The 20,050-nt window shown below is 40.0% G+C and overlaps 1 protein-coding gene across 2 annotated transcripts in view; it reads left to right on the top strand.

Annotated features, from left to right (window-relative positions):
- The window catches only part of DHRS9 (dehydrogenase/reductase 9), a 48,633-nt gene that overhangs the window by 23,257 nt on the left and 5,326 nt on the right, over positions 1 to 20,050 (top strand). Inside the window, exons 2-4 of one of the 2 annotated variants that reach the window (XM_023745222.1) lie at positions 3,794 to 3,930; positions 15,158 to 15,533; positions 16,674 to 16,932. In XM_023745222.1, the coding sequence (XP_023600990.1) occupies positions 15,215 to 15,533; positions 16,674 to 16,932 (578 nt within the window). In that variant the 5' untranslated portion in view covers positions 3,794 to 3,930; positions 15,158 to 15,214. Of the gene's footprint in view, positions 1 to 3,787; positions 3,931 to 15,157; positions 15,534 to 16,673; positions 16,933 to 20,050 lie in introns of those variants that run through there. The other variant, XM_006083165.3, reaches the window with a different exon arrangement.

Genomic DNA, 20,050 nt, shown 5'->3' with positions numbered 1-20,050 from the left:
ATAGGAAATACAGTCATTAATATTGTAATAACTACGTGTGGTGCCTGTTGGGTATTGAAAATATTTGTAAAGTATATGAATGGCTAACCATTACGCTGTACAACTGAAACTAATACAAAATGATATTGAATGAAAACTGTAATTTAAACATTTTAAAAATACAACAAAAATTTTTAATAAAAATATACAGTCCTAGTACCAACTCATAGTTATTCAGAGAAATGCACTCCACTGAGGGTGACCTTGGAGAGAGGATTCTATTATTATGCCAGGAAGGGGAAGGTCAACATGAACACTCCATGACAGCCTTGGCCCCCACCATCCTTACAAGAGTAGCACCAGCCACACTCCTGCTGGAAGTGCTTTTCTCCATTCGACTCCCATTTCAGGATTATCTGTGGTTTGCTCCATGTTCAGCCCTGTGCAGTTACCAAATGTATGTCATCTGAGAAGCCCAATGCATGTCATCTGAGACAACCAGGAATCTAAATATTCTCCTTGTATTGTGGTGTCTGAAAAGGGTGGAGAAGGCACCTTTGGAGGGAAACATGGGGGCCTATGAATTTAGAAGGAAAAGGAGAGTCATGTTAGTGTTTTGCAGTATCTAGCCTTACCCCTCTAGAATTACCGTTTGTCAACATTTACATTTACATTTAAATGAAATCCACTGTGCAATCTTCTGTTTTAAAAAGGAATTAGGAAAAAAATACTATGGCAATTCAGTTCTGGATTTTTTACATCACCTTGGATGACCAGAAGTCTAATGTAGAGTGAGTTCTGAACAAAATAGCACTTTCATAGGTTGCCTTATTACAGAATGGAATGAAGGAAAAATTAGCACTTAAGAGGTGAATTTGAAGGCAGATATAGTTACAGGCCGGATAAAGTGCTGCTGGCAAATGATTCCATTAACTGAACAGCTAAATAGGATCATTTGACCAGAGGAGAAAATGTTCCAACCCTGGTGCCAGGGCTAATAAAACTGAACTCTTAAAAACCCGGATCCACTGGAATTGAGTGATTTAGACATAGCAAGAGTTTTAGTTCTAGTTCTCAATATACAAATCAGTCAAAACATCTTTTTTTTTAGTCTATTTGGTATTGATGTAAGAAATTTCTAAACCTGTATAGAATTTTTATGAGTGTTTTTGAGCCAAACTGACAACAAATGCCAGGAGGCAAAATCTCAACAAATTGAGAAAATGGCAGTTTTGCAGCTTATTTTATCTGTTAGAATCAAAGAAGGGTTGCATGAAAGCCATTGGTGGTAGATTAAGGGGGCAGGAGAGATCAAATCAGGGGATATCTCTGGGATTGGATAAAAAATAAGATGGAGAGACATACAGTTCTTTTTTATTGTTGTTGTTAATCCTTACCCGAGTTTCTTTTTCCATTGATTTTTAGAGAGAGTGGAAGGGAGGGGGAGACAGAGAGAGAAACATTGATGTGAGAGAGACACATCAATTGGTTGCCTCCTGCACCTGCCTGACTGAAGCAGGGATTGAGTCTGCAACGGAGGTACATGCCCTTGACCAGAATGGAACCCGAAACCCTTCAGTCTAAGGTGGGGGGAGGGGATACTCTATCCAATGAGTCAAACCAGCTGGCTAGCGTGACACAGGTTTCTTTTACCTTGGGGGTTACAGGGTAATATTAATAATTATCATTTACAGCATATACTAGTAGAGTTGTTATTCTGGGAACAAAATAACAATGAGGATTCCTGGGATCTGGTGCTCGGGTAGAGAGGTTGTGCCCTGAGGGGGTTTAGAAAAGATTACTCTGATGTTTCAAATGTATGTTATCCTAGATCATGGGTTGGGAACCTTTTTCTGCCAGGGACCATTTGGATATTTATGACATCATTTGAATGCCATACAAAATTATCAACTTAAAAATTAGCCTGCTGTATTTGCTCAAACATTTAATTAACTCACTCCTAATACCTTGGCAGGGCCAGACATTAATGAATTCTCCGACCTCCTAGGGCCAGCAGGCCGGAAGTTCCTTATCCCTAGCTTAGATGCAAAAGGACAATAGACAGGCTCACTCAAGATAAAGATTGACCTTTGTTAAGGAAGCAGCAGGCCTAGGACGTGACTACACACCACGACCTGCTTTTAGTTAGGAATGTTTATGTTCAGACCATCCTATGTGGGTACTTCAGTCTCTGAGTTTGTAAGGCCCACCATGCTGGCCTCTCCTGAGTTTGTCACGTTTAGTATGTGGCCCCTTTTTCGTCCATATTGGGATATTTTTATAACAGACCTACACTAGACTAGAGTATTGAATCAGCAAAACTTAAATAGCCTTTTCTTTGTCCTTCGCCCTTCTCTACTTCATGGCTACCCAGATGCCTGCAACTCTCTCCACCTCTCAGTGACAATAACTTGCTCACAAGAAGGGTCCAATATTAATCATTTATATCTTTCCTCATGTGGATTGAAGTCAATGTATTATTTCTCTAAAAGGTTTTCTCTTTAAGTCTTACTCTGACTTATGGGTTGTTAAAGGGGAAAAGTATATTTGGCACATGTTTGGTACCCTAATTTTTACCTGAGGAAATAAAATTCTTTTGGAGAAAAAAAAAAAGATCCCCCACTTAATTTATAGGATAATAGCAATGTCTCTAGAGTTAACCTAGACAGATATATTAATTCATCCACTCACCCCAACTAAATCTTAATAAACTGCATTTTTAAAAGAAGGAACACAGAAGAAGCCTGGGGAATCCGAGATGTATAACCATAAACTGGTACATTAGGAAACTGAAACTAAGTAGTTTCAGTGGAGTTTATACCCGTCTATCAGCCTGCGTGCCTAAGGGGGAGGTGCAAGCCTGGAGGGGTGGCACATATTAGCAGCATAACTTCCCCCTCATCACCTGTAACCTCAATACTTTTCAGGATATGCCTGGTCAATTATAATACACTCTGAAACAGATCACCTCTGGGGAGGGATGGGGCGTCCTTTCCTATTCTCAGTGATCTCAGTTCCCGTGACCACTTCAGTAAGATCTTCTTGTCATACTTTAAAACACTCATTAAAGTAAGACTCAAAATAAATCCAAAACCTTGTTTCATTAAATTGTTTTGGTCTCGCTGAAACCGTTTTGGCTCAGTGGATAGAGCGTCGGCCTGCGGACTGAAAGGTCCCAGGTTCGATTCCAGTCAAGGGCATGTACCTTGGTTGCGGGCACATCCCCAGTAGGAGATGTGCAGGAGGCGGCTGATCGATGTTTCTGACTCTCTATCTCTCTCCCTTCCTCTCTGTAAAAAATCAATAAAATATATTTAAAAAATAAATTGTTTTGGTCTCCTTGCTCACCAATAGTTTTAATAAAAGTGGTAATAAATAAATAAATAATCAGAGACTCATTTCCCCTACCAACTCTCCTAGGACTGAAAGAGTACTAAATCAATAAAGGCACAGTAACAGAAAGAAAGAAAGACAAGCAACAAACAACCTAGAGATCATGAACAATAATCACAACTCAAGCCTGGTGCCAGGCAGTTTATAAAATGCTTCAATGATATAGTATTTCAGCTCCCTAATTTGGCCAAAAAATTGTCCTCACAGTTAAAGGAAAGTTATTGGTCATTTTTAAGTCCCTTCTGAAAGTTGCTAAATTTAATTTGCTAAAAATACTGTATTTTTAAAATGTCTTTTGGAAACACATGACCCACAACTTCGTGGCTTACTTCATCGATAGAAGACTTAGTCATCATCAAGTGTCACAACAAGGGTGACTCACAGAGTGAGGAGGGAGCCTGACACTTCCTTACACATGTAGGTACTCAGAGCACCTCCACTTCCAGAGGATCAGCCCGGCCAGAGTGACACAACTCCTCCTTCCCCAGCACAGAGGACAGATCGCAATCAGCCCAGCAAGTCCACAGCAGCTTCCACTCCCAGGTCGTCTTTAAAAAGGTAACAGATGGCTCAGCTTTGTCATTTATTCCTTCACTGCTCATGTCAATCTGCAAACTGTCTTTGATGTTGTGGCTTAGCCTTTGTCTTTCATGTTATGGTTACTGTTGCTATAAAAAGAAAAAAATTAAAATGTTGGGAGGCAGCACTGGATCCACCTCACAATAGAAGGGACCTGAGTGTCACCTGGGACCTAGCCTTGAGCTCCGCAGTCTCTCTTTGAATGTTCTTCAGCTCCCTACAGTTACAATTAAATTGATGTCTAGTTATTTTCTCAGGGACTATTCAGTACCGTCTGTGAAACTGCAGTGAGGAGGGGCTCCAAAACAATAGGAATCTTAGTTGAGTTTCTTACTGGAACAACACATTTGCTCCCAGCTGCAGGGCTGATGTGTATCTACCTGCTTCACCAGTGTTATCAGACGTCCCTGTAGAGTTGTAGACGAATGTGCGCGCACACACCAAACTGGTGCAAATGCCTGCTGGGTCAGCCGGACCGGGAGGTTCCTCCCAGTGCACATGGGGCTCCTGGATCCCGGGCTGACAGCAGTGAACCTGCTTCAGGTTTTACTCTCCATTTTTACAGGAGGCAGTGGTTGATGTTTTCACTTCGACTTCTTTTAAAGGAGGAAGTGGGGTTAGTGGTTTTGTTGCTATTTAATCCTGGCAGCCCTTGTTTAAGGCTGTATGATTCAAGCGGTGCTGTGATGCTTGCTCTCCATGGGCTGATTTTAGCAGTTGCGGAAAGAGTTTAAATAAAACACATTGAAATTAAAACTCAGTTTGGGGTTGTACAAATGGCTCTGAAATGTCCTGCTATAACTATTTGCTCAAGGATAAGGACTATGCTTATCTTAGTATCCTTTGGCATATATTAGGGGCTCTAAAAATATCCTTGGCTAATTGCTGCATAAAATGAAATTGAAATGTTATATCATCTTTGCATTGTATTTTTGAGATTTGAAAACTGTGCCCAATTTTTAGAACAAACCTCAATGTTTAAATGTAAGAAAAAATTATTATTGCATACATTTCAAATGGGGAAAATGGAAATTGGTCTTTAAACTCTCACAACAAATTCCATTTTCTTGAGATACCATCTTTAAAAACTCAGATCTTTTCTTCTGCTGAAAGATAACTATGATTGAAAGAAATATATTGAATATTTGAACACACTTTCTGCATCTCTCTATAGCATTCTCCCTACATTCTAAGCTTTCTTTGAAGCCTTGTAACTATCATGTATAATAAGATACAATATATAATCTCTTCCAGTTAGCAATTTTAATTTGGTGACCATAAATAAAGGAACCGTGGCTTTGACAATAATTCTTAACCTGCCAGTACTGTCAGGGGGCATACTGACAAAGTAATAAGCCTAGGAGGGACTGGGAATAATTAGTTAATATTTATGGGTGTTATGGTGAATATAAGTTAAGAGTTTTGAGAGGAGGCAAAAGGAAATCAGAGATACTTTTATCCTTAGAACTAAAAATGCCAAGCATACATCCAGCAGGTCTTCTACACTGAGAGCAGCTGGCACGCCTCTGTGCGGAGACTGAATGAGTCTGCCGAGGAAGAACTACTTCTCCACACCTCGCTGGCCCCCCACCGCCATCGCCACCGCCACCCCTACACAAAGGGCACTCAGAGTACCGCAAGCCTCTCTCTGCTGCAGGAAGCAGGATGCAAGGGAAATGTACTGGGTGCAGGAGCTTCTTCATCCCATTGAGTGAGGGATCAACTCCATATAAGTAGCATCATAATCACTATTACTGTTATTTTAATCAGATCCTCAAAAGAGCATTTGTTGCTTAATGTAAGCATATTCCATGTAGAACCCCTTGGCTCCATCTTAAATTTTTTTAAAAATGTTTATTTTTATTTTTATTGATTTCAGAGAGGAAGGGAGGGGAATGAGAGATAGAAACATCAATGATGAGAAAGAACCATTGATCGGCTGCCTCCTGCACGCCCCCTACTGGGGATCGAGCCCACAACCCAGGCATATGCCCTTGACTGGAATCAAACCTGGGACCTTCCAGTCCACAGGCCGACGCTCTATCCACAGAGCCAAACTGGCCAGGGCTCCATCTTAAATTTTTATTGAGCTTTCTGGTGCCTAACTTAAACATTTTTTTCCCTATAGAAACATAATTCATTAGTCATTTAGCTTGTGTCATTTGGCCCAAATGTGTTTTTTTTGGCCCAAATACATCAGAAATCTGTGAAAGGTTACTTGGGTTTTAAAAAACACAGAATTTCTTACTTCATTGAAAAGGGAAAAACAAAAATGAATTCCAGGGTAAGTTAACCAGATTTACAATATTTAAATGTTCAAGAGACTGACATGTCTAGACCACTGTCAGTACTAAGAAAGCCTGTGCAAGAAAACCTCAAAAATAGAGTATTTTAGAAAGCAATTGCTAAATGCTCTCTATTGAATGTAGATAAATAACTTAATTGTTGATTCAAGTTAGGCCACGATTACAATAAATTAAAGGTAAATAAAGATGGTACAGATTCCTATCAGTGTTGACAGTTTTAGTACTGCTTTCTCAAACAAAGTCCTCTGTGGACCTATGTGGAAATAAAATCAAGTGATGTAGAAAGAACTCAATGTTTCATATAAAAAGTATACTTCATAATGCCATCGAGACATTATTTTCCATTTGTGTGTGTGTGTGTGATTTATTTTTAAAGGGCAGAGGAAGATGAATAAAGGAAGTGAAATCAAAGGATCTTATTTTAGATTTTCTACTAGGAAAAGAAAGCCAGAAAGAGAAAGTTAGAAGAAGCAGAAGTGAGCATGGACAGCAATCAAGTTGCAACATTTTCCTATAGTTGCAGTCTGGTGGCTACTCTTTAAGCACTTTGCATGGCAAATGAAAGAGAAAATTACTTCTCCTTTCTCTGTTCCTTTGGCACCTTTGTGACATGGTAGAGAATTTTGATAAAGTATCTTCATTCTTCCTGTTGACTGATAATGTGTCCATCTCTTTGTAGTTCTTCCTTCTCATTTTACAGTTTAGTTCAGAGATGGAAGCTTTAGTTCTAGCCATTCTCTGGCAAATAAACTTACCTATGATACCTATCCTACTTGGCTCACAGAGCTAGTTTGACAATTAAATGATATAAATATTACTTGAACACTTTTCAAAAATTTTCGAAGTTATCTAATTGGAAGTGTGATGATGATGATGATTATTATTATTATTATTTATTACCTGATAACTGAGAGGGCTCAAAGATTAATCCAGTTATCACCAATCCAATTCTGGAGTTAGAGCGGAAACTTCTTTCTTTTTATCCTCTCTTTCCTTCCACAGCATGTATTTAGTTAATGCCAAGTATCACAAAAGGCACTGGCCATGTAGAAAAGTGTACACACAGCCAGACTTCCAGAGCTGGGAACCCAGGGGGCAGCAGAGCAGAGGATGAAAGCATGATGGTGGAGTAGAATGGCCTAGAGATCAGTTCCAGAAACAGACTACAACTGTGTCTTAAGCCAGTTAACCTGCTTTTCTGAATTTGTTTCCTCGTCTATAAAACAGAGATCATTTTATTATAAGGTTTACACGAGATAAATATTTACAGATCTTAGCAGAGGGCCTAGAACACGGTAAGCTTTCAATAAATTATAGCCATTCCTATCTGATGCGGTCACCTGTAAAGCCCGAGGACCATGGGGTGGTTGTCTAGGAGCATATTCTGAACTCTGTAGAGTCAAAAGGCCTCCCATCTGCAGGGCACCCCCAGAGGAGTCTATAGTGGCCCAAACTCAAAAGCTTCAGCCAGAATGTAGGCCTCACAAATGCAGCGAGTACTAATTTAGTAATTTCTAAATTCAAAAATAGTGTCCGGTGCTAATTCAGTTTTGTTCACTGCTTCCTGTCCTCCTGATGGCAAAAAGGCTTTTATTTTAATCCTAGAAATTAATACTTACAGCAGCAGGATATGAGTACCATTTATAAGTAACAAAACTTTTCTGTAAGGCCATTAAAAAGTAATCTCTCATCAATACGGCATTACCAAGGAATTAATGACTGAGTTTCCAGAAAAGCAGTTCTGGATGCTGTGAAGCTCTGGACCCCCAAGGTGAGGAAGCTCTAGACCAGTGGTTCTCAACTTGGGGTGATTTTGACCCTCAGGGCACATGGCAATGTCTGGAGATATTTTGGGTTGTCACAACTAGGGAGAGGGGGCTACTGGCATCGAATGGGTAGAGGCTGAAGGTGCTGCTAAACATCCTGCAATATACAGGACAAGTAATTTCCAGGCCAAAATATCCAACCTGCTGAGGTTGAGAAACCTGTGCCTAGATATGAGCAGTACATAGAGCAGACCCTTCACACAGTGAGAGCTACTGATCCTGACATCACCATAAAGGTCTTCCTGCGTAGCAGGCATTTAGTCATCTTATTTTGCCAGGTACGCTCCAAGGTAGCTATTATCTCTATTTTACAGATAGGAAAGTAGAGTCTAAGAAATGATAATTTGCCCAAAGACCTTCTGATGATAGAGCAACTGGGACTGGACTTCTGCTAGCCAGATTCTGAGGCCTCGGCTCCTCACCTGCTCTAGTGTGTGCGGGTGTGTCTATATGTGTGTGTGCGGTTGTGCATGCGTGGTGTCAGTCCTTGTTGCCAAATTTATACTAGTGAAGTGGCTAGTGTTCATTGTGGCTTAGGAAAAATCTCCATGGCCAGTTCATAGGAGGAGGCACATTTAGCACCTGTCCTCAGGCACTGCGGCCTGGGGGCTGCAGATCTGCTTTCTCTTTGTTCCCAAACTTGCCCAGTACCTAGGCTCACAGCCACTAGGTGCTAAGAGAACTAGGTTACAGACCAAGGTGCTAATTCCCTTGAACCAAGAGGTTTGTACCTCTACTAAGCAGTTTTCTGTGAGATAAATTGGAAGATAGAAAAATAAGCAAGCAACCCAAGCAACTAAGGTCAGTGTCCTGAGTCTCAGAATTGCTGGGATTAGGGAGCCATGTGGAGGTGACCACAGGGGCAGGGTATGGCTGAGGCAGCCCTGTTAGTCACTGTTACTCATTTACTTCTCGGTGGTCAATGAACCAATGGGCCGTCAATCGGCTTCTGTGTACAGGTCATGTTCCCAATGACTCTGACCGAGGGCTGCTGCTCAGAGGTGGCATCGTGGCTAAAATACTATTAGAGGTCAAAGTTGGTTTTTGGCTGACTTGGTCCAATGACCTAGAGCTGTGGTCGGCAAACTGCGGCTCGCGAGCCACACTCTTTGGCCCCTTGAGTGTGGCTCTTCCTAAGCCTTAGGAGTACCCTAACTAAGTTAATAACAATGTACCTACCTATATAGTTTAAGCTTAAAAAATTTGGCTCTCAAAAGAAATTTCAATCGTTGTACTCTTGATATTTGGCTCTGTTGACTAATGAGTTTGCCGACCACTGACCTAGAGGAATGTGAACCTTAGGGACAGAGGAAGAACCAGTATTTTTTAACAATAATATTTGAGTTAAGGATAGACTTTGCAAAACTCTAGGTCAGGTTGGCAGTCCCTTGGATGCAGGATGCAGGATGCAGGCTGGGACACTAGCATCTGAAATGACCCTGAGCCCAGAGGTGAACCTCATAAAGACAACACAATTTTTTTCCCTTTTTCTTATTGATTGATTTGAGAGAGAGAGAGAGAGAGAGATCAACTTGTTTTTCCACTCATTCATTTATTCACTAGAGGTCCAGGGCACAAAATTCGTGAAGGGGGGGGGGGGCGCGGGGGTCCCTCAGCCTGACCTGCACCCTCTCCAATCTGGGAGCCCTCAGGTGATGTCCTACTGACGGCTTAGGCCCACTCCCTGTGGTTCTCTGCTGTCTGCGGGGCCCGCTTGGCCCCTCCTGGGTTGCTGCTAGTGACGGCCAAGCAGGCCCTGCTGTGCGTGGTCTTCGGGGCCCGTTTGGCCGCTCCCAGGTTGCCGCGGGTGACGGCTAAGCAGGCCCTGCTCTCAGCGGCTGCTCCCCAGGATTGGAGGACTCCAGCGGGGCTGAGAGGACTGGGCACCACCATCTTGTGGCTATGGGCACTGCCATCTTTGTGTCAGAGTGATGGTTAATTTGCATATTAATCTTTTATTAGATAGGATTGGGTTCTTTTTGTATGTACCCTAACTGAGGATTAAACCCGCAACCTTGGAATATTGGAACAACATTATAACCAACTGAGCTACCCGACCAGGGCCTGACAACACAATTTAATGTGAGCCCATCTTTAACAACTAAAATGCTCCTCTCTGTTTTCTTGTTACCAGATAAAAATGGGTTTGGCTAGGTAAGGAGTAGGCTGAGAGGGAGATGGAAAGGATGAGAAGAGAAGAGAAGAGAAGAGAAGAGAAGAGAAGAGAAGAGAAGAGAAGAGAAGAGAAGAGAAGAGAAAGAAAAAGAGAGAGAAAGGAAGGGGGAGGGGAGAGGAAGGGAAGGAAAGGGATGGGAGGGGAGGGGAGGGGATAGGATGACTGTTTTGGCTTTAGTTTTTGTTTTTCTCCAGAAAGTGTGGAGGTGAACTTACCAGAAAGTAGAAGGCAGAAAACATGGTGTACAAAGTCACTAGATACTGAAGTCTTTTCTTAGAAAAATGTTTTATTTTCCCTTGCCAAATTTTCAACCTTTTATTTTAAAATAATTTAGAACTTATGGAAAAGTTCTACCTAGATTTTCTAAATATTAGCATTTAATCACAGTTTTATTCTCATTTTTTCTTTCTGTATATACATATGTGTTTTTATATGTTTATTTGTGTACATATTCTTATTATTTTCTAAATTACTTGAGTGTAAGTTGAAGATACAGTGCTATTTAATCTTCAAATATTTCAGTGTGTATTTCCTAAAAAGAAGGATACTTTCAAAATAATCATAGTAAATCATCAAAATTGAAAAACTAATATTAATGCAATATTATTTATCAGACCTAAAGATCTCACTCAAATTTCACTAGTTGACCTAGTGAAATGTTCTTTTGGGTGAAAGAAAAAAGATTTTCTGGTCCAGGATCACATGTTGTATTGGGTTATCACATCTCTTTAATCTTCATTTATCTGGAACAGTCCTCAGTCTTCCTTTTCCTTCATGACTTGGATGTTTTTGAAGAGTACAGGTCATGTATTAAGTAGAACTGAAAGATATGTCTGTGTATGATCAGCTTCTGGTTATGCATAGGCGTGCTCTGCATCCTTCCCAGTGTGGCATCTGGAACAGTTCTAAGTCTTTCTTTAAAAAAAATAATAATAATACAAAGTTCATTATTTGAGATCAGAATAAAGGAAGTGAAGTGGAAACCATGCTCTTGAGAAGTCGCCGTGATAAGACACAGTGGCTTTGCAGGCCGCTTTATGAGCTCTTGCATTATGATCACGGTGGTAGCCATTCCTCAACTTCGCTACAAGCTGCAGCTTCTCCATGCTCCAGGGCTTCAGGCTGACATCACTAGTAACTGTTCCTGATCTCTCAGCTTCATCCTTCCAGGCCTTCACTCCCCCACAACCACTATAATCATGTAATCCCTGATTCCCGTATTACACTCCTTGTTTCTATAATTCTTATAGTGACTCTCATTTTATGATCACACTCAGACTGATACAGCTATAGTCCTATCTTTCTTTGCCTTCCTGACTTTGAGGGTTCTGAAGAGTATTCCATACCAGGAGGCACATGACCTTGGTTTGTCCCATAACCAGTAGTATTCATTTTTATTTCATATGTAGAGATTTTAAGGAAATTTTATATTTATAAATTCAACTAGTGTATGTTTTGCTTAAGTGTGGCCTTGATAAATAATCTTTGAATAAATCAATATTGACTGTACTCCCTGAATGGAATCTGTAGGCTTCATTGCAATTCAAATTCCATGGAAATTATTTGAAAAAGGCAAATGCTCATGGGGTTTAATGTCTCCTAGAGCAGAGAGCGGAGACTCTGTGTTGTCATGTTTTGCCAGGGGCAAGCATAAGGGGAGTAACAGTAAAACAACGGCTTACCTTTGTGAAACCTTCTACACTGCACTTTTACATGTAAGTTGATTCAGGTGCTTGTCTGTTGGATTTCTCCACTGTGAAATTACTATTGCTCTTTTTTTTTTAAAGTTAGTATGCATCTTATGGGGAGATTCTTTGAAATTTTATAATTATTTTTTTCTCATCAGAATTTCATCCACTAGTTTTAGCATCCATTGAACATTCTTGCCTGAAAAAAATTGGTGGTTTTCTAATTCCTTCATTCCTTTTACATTTATTAGTTGGAATATTAGTTCTTCTGTAAAATGAGGCAAATAATGTGCCCTAACTCACAATGTTGTTGAGAGGATCAAATGAGTTAAAAGTAAACGTGCAGTGGAGAAGGCTTCAGAAAGGTGAGCCATTGCTTTATTGTTACTCCCCTTATGCTTTTCTCTGGCCAAACAGGACAACACAGAAAGTCTCATTCTCTGCTTCAGGACACATTAACCTGTGTGAGCATTTGCCTTTTTCAAATAATTTCCATGGGATTTGAATTGCAATGAAGCCTACAGATTCCATTCAGGCAATAACTGTATTTAGTTATTCGATAATTATTTACCAAGGCCAGACTTAAGCAAAACACTACACTAGTTGAATTTATAAATATAAAATTTCCTTAAAATGTCTACATAAGTAATTTTATAAAAGTTAGTTACACCCCCACCCCCAAATTATACATTTTAATGTATTTATATATTCAAGAAGGGGAAATCCTGCTACGCAGACAGTGATTTGCAACAAATCAGTAACTCCTACACAGGGAAGATTTGGAGAAACTACACCAAATTATTAAGTCAGTGTAGTCTAAAAACTTGACTGCTTTAGAAATAATCACAGCCATACCACAAGAATCAACTAGTTTGCCCAAACCTACCTTTTTGTTGTAGGTTAATCCTCACCCGAGGAGATTTTTCCATTTATTTTTTAGAGAGAGTGAAGGGGAAGGGGAGAGACAGAGAGAAATATCCATGTGAGAGAGACACATTGGTTGGTTGGCTCCCATACACACTACAACCAAGGTACGTGCCTTTGACTGGAATCAAACCTGGGACCCTTCAATCCACAGGCCGATGCTCTATCCACTGAGCCAAACCAGCTAGGACCAAACCCACCATATTTTAATATTTACCTCTGAATAATTTTTATCAATTGACAGTTTTTTAATCCTTTCTTTCTTTAGCTATAGATCTTTTGTCAGGGGGGCGGGAAATGAAAGCAGAACCTAAAATTTCCTTGAGAAGTGAAAAAGTTATATTACATTGAGTCATTTTTCATCTGAAATGATCTGTTCCTTATAAAGCAGTAGAAATAAAATTGTATGTGTGCACATGAGTGTGAGTATGTTTAATTTTATCTCTGTGTGTGTGTTTAAAATCCTTATTATGTGAGGAATATTTATATACAAAGGAAAAAAACTAGAAAAAAAACCACAAAATATTGAGTCAAATGTGATAATCATTACTTTCTCTTTTTTTCTGCATTTGCTAAATATTTTTACCATGAGCACAAGTCACTTTTACAAGCTGAAAAAAAAGAGCAATTTTAAAAAATGACTCAAAGGAAAAGCCAGAAAATCATTATATATATTAAAAAGCCCAAACAAAATTTATAAAATTTCTTGGCCTTGCCAGTACTTTTTGAACACAGTGTCTATGAGCAGCCATGATTCCAGAAGCATCCATAAAGCCTGAACTTGAACTCAGGGCCTATCTATCCATTGTCCTCAATGAGGTACTTAAGGCCTCTCTTGATTCTAAGGGTGTTTCCGGGTCAAGGGTAAAGGTGTGTGTGGACCTATGGCAAAGTGAGGAAACTCTGAGGCTCCATGGGGGAAGGAATAAGGGCTTTCTCACATGGGATGTTCTCTGTGGCCTCTCTTCCCTCCATAAGCAGAGAAAGCCAATACAGGCCATGGGCTGCTCCCATGTGGGGTGGGACCTGATAATCTTCCTTTGGGCTGCCTTATAGCTGTGAGGTAGGAGGCCGGGACTGCCTTGATGCACAGACCGGAGGCAAGTAGGCAAAGCCCTACAGCTCTTATTCATTTCCTCCTACCAGATGGCTTGCTCTTCCCCAGACATCATTACCCACAGTACAAGTAATAGGGTTGGCTGTCTTTGTGAATAACACTGTATTATATATGGAATTTTATATCCTAAGATAGTTTGAAATCTTTTCCTGTGATAGTTTTGATATTACACTTCCAAATTAATATTATACTTGTTTTCAATGATATAATGCCTCATTCATCCACAACTATTATTTTACTAGAGGTCTGATGAATGAAACTCGTGCAAGGGGCTTGGCCCTCGCAGCCCCGGCTTCATCTGGAAGGTCGCCCGGAAGGTCGTTCGGCTATTTGGTCTAATTAGCCTATTACACTTTTATTATTATAGATAGCCAAACCCTGTACAATATTTAGTGGACCTTTCAAGGTGGCATCTACATTTAAATGGTCAAGACTATAAAATTCCTATAGTACTGTTTCTTTAACATGTATTCTTAACCTAAAAATAATTGTGAGAATTCTAAATTGCTGCAGTAAGTGTTCATGAAATAATAAAATTTTCTTTTAAAAAAATTTTTAAGTGATTTATGCTCAAGGGAAATGCAGGTGCAAGCTTCTGTCTACCGGTTTGATTTTAGGCCCGAGGTTGTCTCCAGTCCTGACAAAATTAGTTTTCCAGGTCAATCTCCTGCATCTACGGTCAAAGCCTCACAATTTTAAAGTATGAATTGGCTCTACTTTGTCCTCTGTACATGTGATTTTTTTTCTCACAGGAAGCTGGAATCCAGAGAGGTCAGAATCTGAGGATTACTGATTGTGGTTTAGGATTCTGTGCCCTTGGCCATCAGCTGTCTTTCAATCTCTTCCTATTCATCTCACCTTCTCTCAATATACTCACTAGTGGCCTTGCACTTCAGCACTGTCTGCACTGAGTTGTAAGGGTCTCAGAGTTCTCTCTCTTTCTCTCTCTTTCTCTTTCTCCCGCTTACTTTTTTTACTATAACTTGGTTAATTTTTGTGTCACTTTAGAGAAGTGGTTTAGCACTTAAATGGCCATCTTCCTAAGTAAGGAGTTGTTTTGAAAACTATTTATCCACTCAAATGTCTTAAAATACCTCAAGTTCATCAATTCTGGGTCTGATGCTTTGATGGTCCTAATTTGAATTTTCTTTCTAATTTTGTACACTCAGGACAACATCTTATTTTATTGTTCAAGAAAAAAGTAATCTTGTGGATACAGGAAAACGATGTTCTTATGGGTGTTAGCCCTCCTAGTCCTTTGTGGTTTACTATGGAAGTATGCTGGTAAAAGACAACCAACGATTGCAGACATCCCTGAGAAGTACATTTTCATTACTGGCTGTGACTCGGGCTTTGGGAACTTGGCGGCCAGGACTTTCGATAAAAAAGGATTTCGCGTGATTGCTGCCTGTCTGACTGACGCGGGATCAACAGCGTTAAAGGCGGAAACCTCCGAGAGGCTTCACACTGTGCTTCTGGACGTGACTGACCCAGAGAATGTCAAGAGGACTGCCCAGTGGGTGAAAGACCACGTCGGGGAAAAAGGTGAATGACGTGGGGCTGGGAAGAATGGAAGGGGTGTTGTGAAGTAACTAAAGCTAGTAAAATGTGCTTGGATATTAAGCGGCCTTTGAAGAAAATGTCTCATAAATGCCCACTATACACTGGAGAAGATTGGAGAAATCTTAGGATAGCCCCTGAATAGTCCCTGGGCGTACAGGAGAAACACAGCTCAAGTTATCCTCAGTCTTAAGTCCCACTGGTGAAGGTAGAACTGAGGTGGGCGTTTAACTTTTCCTGGTCTTCTCCAGTGAAGTGCTACTCTAGCCACATACACAGCGAAGGAACTTGGGGTTAAAATCTACAGGAGAATACGGGAACAATTCCCAAACTGTCATCTGGATACCTGATCTCTGCTTCTCACTGCAAAATGGCCAACATAGAAAATGGCCTCAGAATTTCAGTAAAGGTGTCTTTGATAGTCATGGTAGAGTAGGGAGCCATTGGGCCTCATTCTGCTAAGGTGGCAGCATTCAAAACTCGAGGACTTTGACTGGCTTGAATGAAGTTTGAAATAGTCTCATGGATGAAGATATTTAATGAGCCCACAAATGGAAAATAAAAAAACCACAAATGTTTTTCTCTATCACATCTTCATCATATAGTTAAGAGTCTATTCCTCAAAAACAAGGGTTTGATAGACTCCACATAATGTTTAAAGCTTGAATTCCAAACACCTTTGCACATATTAAATGTTTCCCAACATAAATAAGCCAAGTGAATGATGGGATTTTTTTTGCCAAAAATAAAGGTGACATAGATGGATGCTGCTCTTCATCCATATAAACAGTTTATCAATATGCTCTGGCCTTGCCATCTAGAAAGGTAGAAAAATAGACCAATTTACTCTATATCTGAGATTAAAAAACAAAAAGTCTCACTGAGTAGCAGCATTTGACATTCAGAACCAAAAAATAGAATAACTGTAATACTGGCTTCCAGTAACAGAAGTTCAACTATTTCAATTCAGCCTCCCACGCTTCCTGCTGTCACTTCCCCAAACTGTAGAGTATTTCAAAGCAAGAGTATGACCAGAGGAGGAAATGGCACCATTGTGAAAAGCAGAGGCTGTATTTCCATTAAGGATGCTTCTACCATGTCTCCTTTCCTTCCTCTCTGTTCTAGGTCTCTGGGGGCTGATCAATAATGCTGGTGTTCTCGGTGTGCTGGCTCCAACCGACTGGCTGACGGTGAAGGACTACAGAGAACCTGTAGAAGTGAATCTGTTCGGACTCATCGACGTGACCTTAAATATGCTTCCCTTGGTCAAAAAAGCTCGAGGGAGGGTTATCAATGTCTCCAGCATTGGGGGTCGTCTCGCATTTGGTGGAGGAGGCTATACACCATCCAAATACGCAGTAGAAGCCTTCAATGACAGCTTAAGGTAAAGCAAATGTACTAAGAAATAATAGCAGCTAACATTTATTGAATGTTGATTATGTACCAGACATTCTATTTAGTGCTTTAAATTATTCCCAATATATAGCTTATCACAAGCATGTCAAACTCAAAGGCTAACCCCGGCCAAGTAAACAAGGTTTAAGTTTATGTGCGTTGCAAAAAAAAAACACCATAGGTTTTTTTCAATAGAGACATGCTGAATACAAAGGGCTGAAATAAATGAGTAATCGTTAACATAAAACAATAGAACATTTTAATAAAAATTAATATTTTTTTCTTGAACATTAACTTACCAGACACTGAATAACTGCACAAATTAATAAGCATAATGCAAATAAATCTAATTTTCTTGTTCTTCGAAAGCGAAACATTTCCTGTTGCTCACACCAAACAAGTCAGTCCAAGACTAATGACGTGGCAATCAGCTGCTAGAATATTCGCTGCTGGTATTAGTGGAGAGAAATGGTGCACCTGTGTGTAAAGCGCATAAGGGAAATGAATGCAACATGATTATAGAAGTCAGTCATTAGCGAATGTTGTAGTTCATTATTAATAATTATGTAGGATATTGTAAAAATTAAGTTACAAAATTTTTATTAAAAAGTTTCTTACATACGCTATATTGGCTGGGCCACAAAAATATTTGTTGCAGGCCACGAGTTTGATATGGTTGGCTTATCACATCATTTTGCTGTGTGCTTTCAGAGAACCCCTGAGCTCAAAACAAAGTATCAGTTTAACAAATAAATGCCCCAACTCTGTGCCCCCAAGCATGTGTGAGGTTTACAGGGCTTCTTGAATCCGTAGGTTTATGTATTTTCCAGATTTGGGGAGTTTTCAGCTATTAATTTTTTCAAACTTTTTTTTTGTAATCCAGTCTTTCTTCTCCTTCTGAGTCTCTATAACACAAACATTAGAACTTTTGGGTTGTCCCACAGGTCCCTAAGGTTCTTTTCACTTTTTCCATTGTTTTTCTCTCTGTTGTTCGGATATTTCTAATGATCTATCTTTAAGTGCACTGACTTTCCTTCATTTTCATTCTGCTATCGAGCCCAACAGATAAATATTTTATTTTAGTTATTGTATTTTTCTAGTGGTTCAGTGGTACTTCAAAACATGGTCTTCTTCCCTCCCTCACCTACTAACATCTGCATTTTAGAGTTCTTAAATAGCTACTCCGTGCATTCTGTCCAGGTTTTGTAGCTACATTCAGTAGGAGAGACGGGGAAGTAATCTATTTTACTTGGAACCAGAAGCTGTCACTTTCAGTTCAAAGCCCCTAAATTGCAAGAGGTTGTATCAATCAAGTTTCTGGTAGGAAAGGGAGGACATTAAAACTGGGCAAATGGAGCAGAGTTTACTTAAAGGACTATTAGCAAGCATCAGAGTCATGTAGTGAAATCCCAAAGGGTAGTGTAATGTCCAGGGAATTAATGACAGCTGGGGCATCTCTACCCACAAGACTGAAGGGAAAAGAAAGGGCAGTTTCCAGAACCTGGATACATAGAGGCGGTCACCTTCAGTTGAGGGATAAAATGAACCAGTGTCAACATCACAGGAGTGATAACTTGTCCAACCTCTTCCCATTGCTTCCTCTGCTCTTCCTCTGTTGCTCCCAATTGACTGAACCAAACAGAAGCTAAAATATAGTTAATACAGGCAGGCCTCCCAGCGTGGAGAGCAGACACAGGTGTGGAGGAGACAGTGGAGCAAATGGAAAGTATCCAGTTGAGTGTGCTATGATGGGCAAGAGAAAAGATGAAATTACATACTGTCTTTTCTTCAATTCAACCATTTATTTATTTATTTAACTAGTTGCAGGTACATGTTAGAGTTATGATCTACACCATGGATCTAGGTGTAGCTTACTAATAAAAGGTTAGATTATTCTACAGAAATTAATAGAGACAGAGCAACTCCATTTTGCGATTTGGTCAGGTTGCCAGGTTTGATTCTTTCAGGAAATAAACACACAAGACAATGTCAGAACAATGCTTCTTCAGTGTTAATGTGCATATGAATCGCCTTGATCTTTTTCAAATGCAGGTTCTGATTCAGTGGGTCTGGGGGTGGGTCCTGGGTTTCTGCAGTTATAACAAGCACCCAAGTGCTGCTCCTGGTTGAGAGATTACACTTTGAGTAGCAAGGTCATGGAGAACCTCCATCAGTCTGCTTGGTTGCCCATTGGTTCCACTCTCTCAGCAACAGTAACATAATAAAATGTTAGTACACTTAGAGACATACTTAATTTTAAAAAGATATTTCAACAGAAGGGTTTGTGGGATTGCAAACGCAGCTGTGCTATGCCTGAAATTAATCTGTAGAGAGTGTTCATAAGTTTCTAAGTCATGGAACAAGTGTTGGAAATGGTGTGCATGCAGGCCACAGTCCAGTGGCTCCAGGAGGATTTGGGGGCAGCTGTCCTATTGGGAAAGGGTTGGGGCTCTTTAAAGCTGTATTTGCCCAGCAACATACTAGTTTCATACTGGTTTTACTCACCTGGTAAGGTTAGTTGGATGACTTAAAGCCATTTGTCCCTGGAGGATGTTATTTTCATGAGTAGATGGAGAGGAAAGTCTTCCCATATACCCCTTTAGCACTGGCACTTTCCAAACCCACAGGAGATCAGAAGATAGGCGAGAAAAATACAATCAGGTTGAAAAACAATCTTTTTCATTTCAATGCAAGCAACGTACCCTTCAAACTATTTCAAAATCAAGCTAATTTGCATTTTTGTAAAATATACTTCAAACTAAACAATAGGTGTGTTACTAGAAAGCAAAATGTAAGATCAATTAAATCATAATTTAAGGTTACTGGTAAAGTTCTTAGTAAGTCTTATGGTTGGTAAAGTCTTCTGTAAAATGAATAATTACTTCCTTATATACTCTTGATAGAAATATAAATTAAATATAGGAAATAATTATTCACATAACTGGATTGCTTTAAAGAAATGGGGACCATGATTTCGCCAAAACCCTGTTGCCTGGTAAATGCATAGGTCTGGGTTTTCTGCAGTGAGAGGATGAAAGAGCTTGCTGTGGCCTAGGGAACAGGTTAGTCAAGTCACATTGTGTCCCTCAGTATATCCTCATTCATGC

Source organism: Myotis lucifugus, unplaced genomic scaffold, assembly GCF_000147115.1.
Source record: "Myotis lucifugus unplaced genomic scaffold, Myoluc2.0 scaffold_5, whole genome shotgun sequence".
Lineage (NCBI taxonomy): Eukaryota > Metazoa > Chordata > Mammalia > Chiroptera > Vespertilionidae > Myotis > Myotis lucifugus.
Note: the sequence above shows the minus strand (reverse complement) of the source record. Positions and strands in the feature narration are given on the sequence as shown.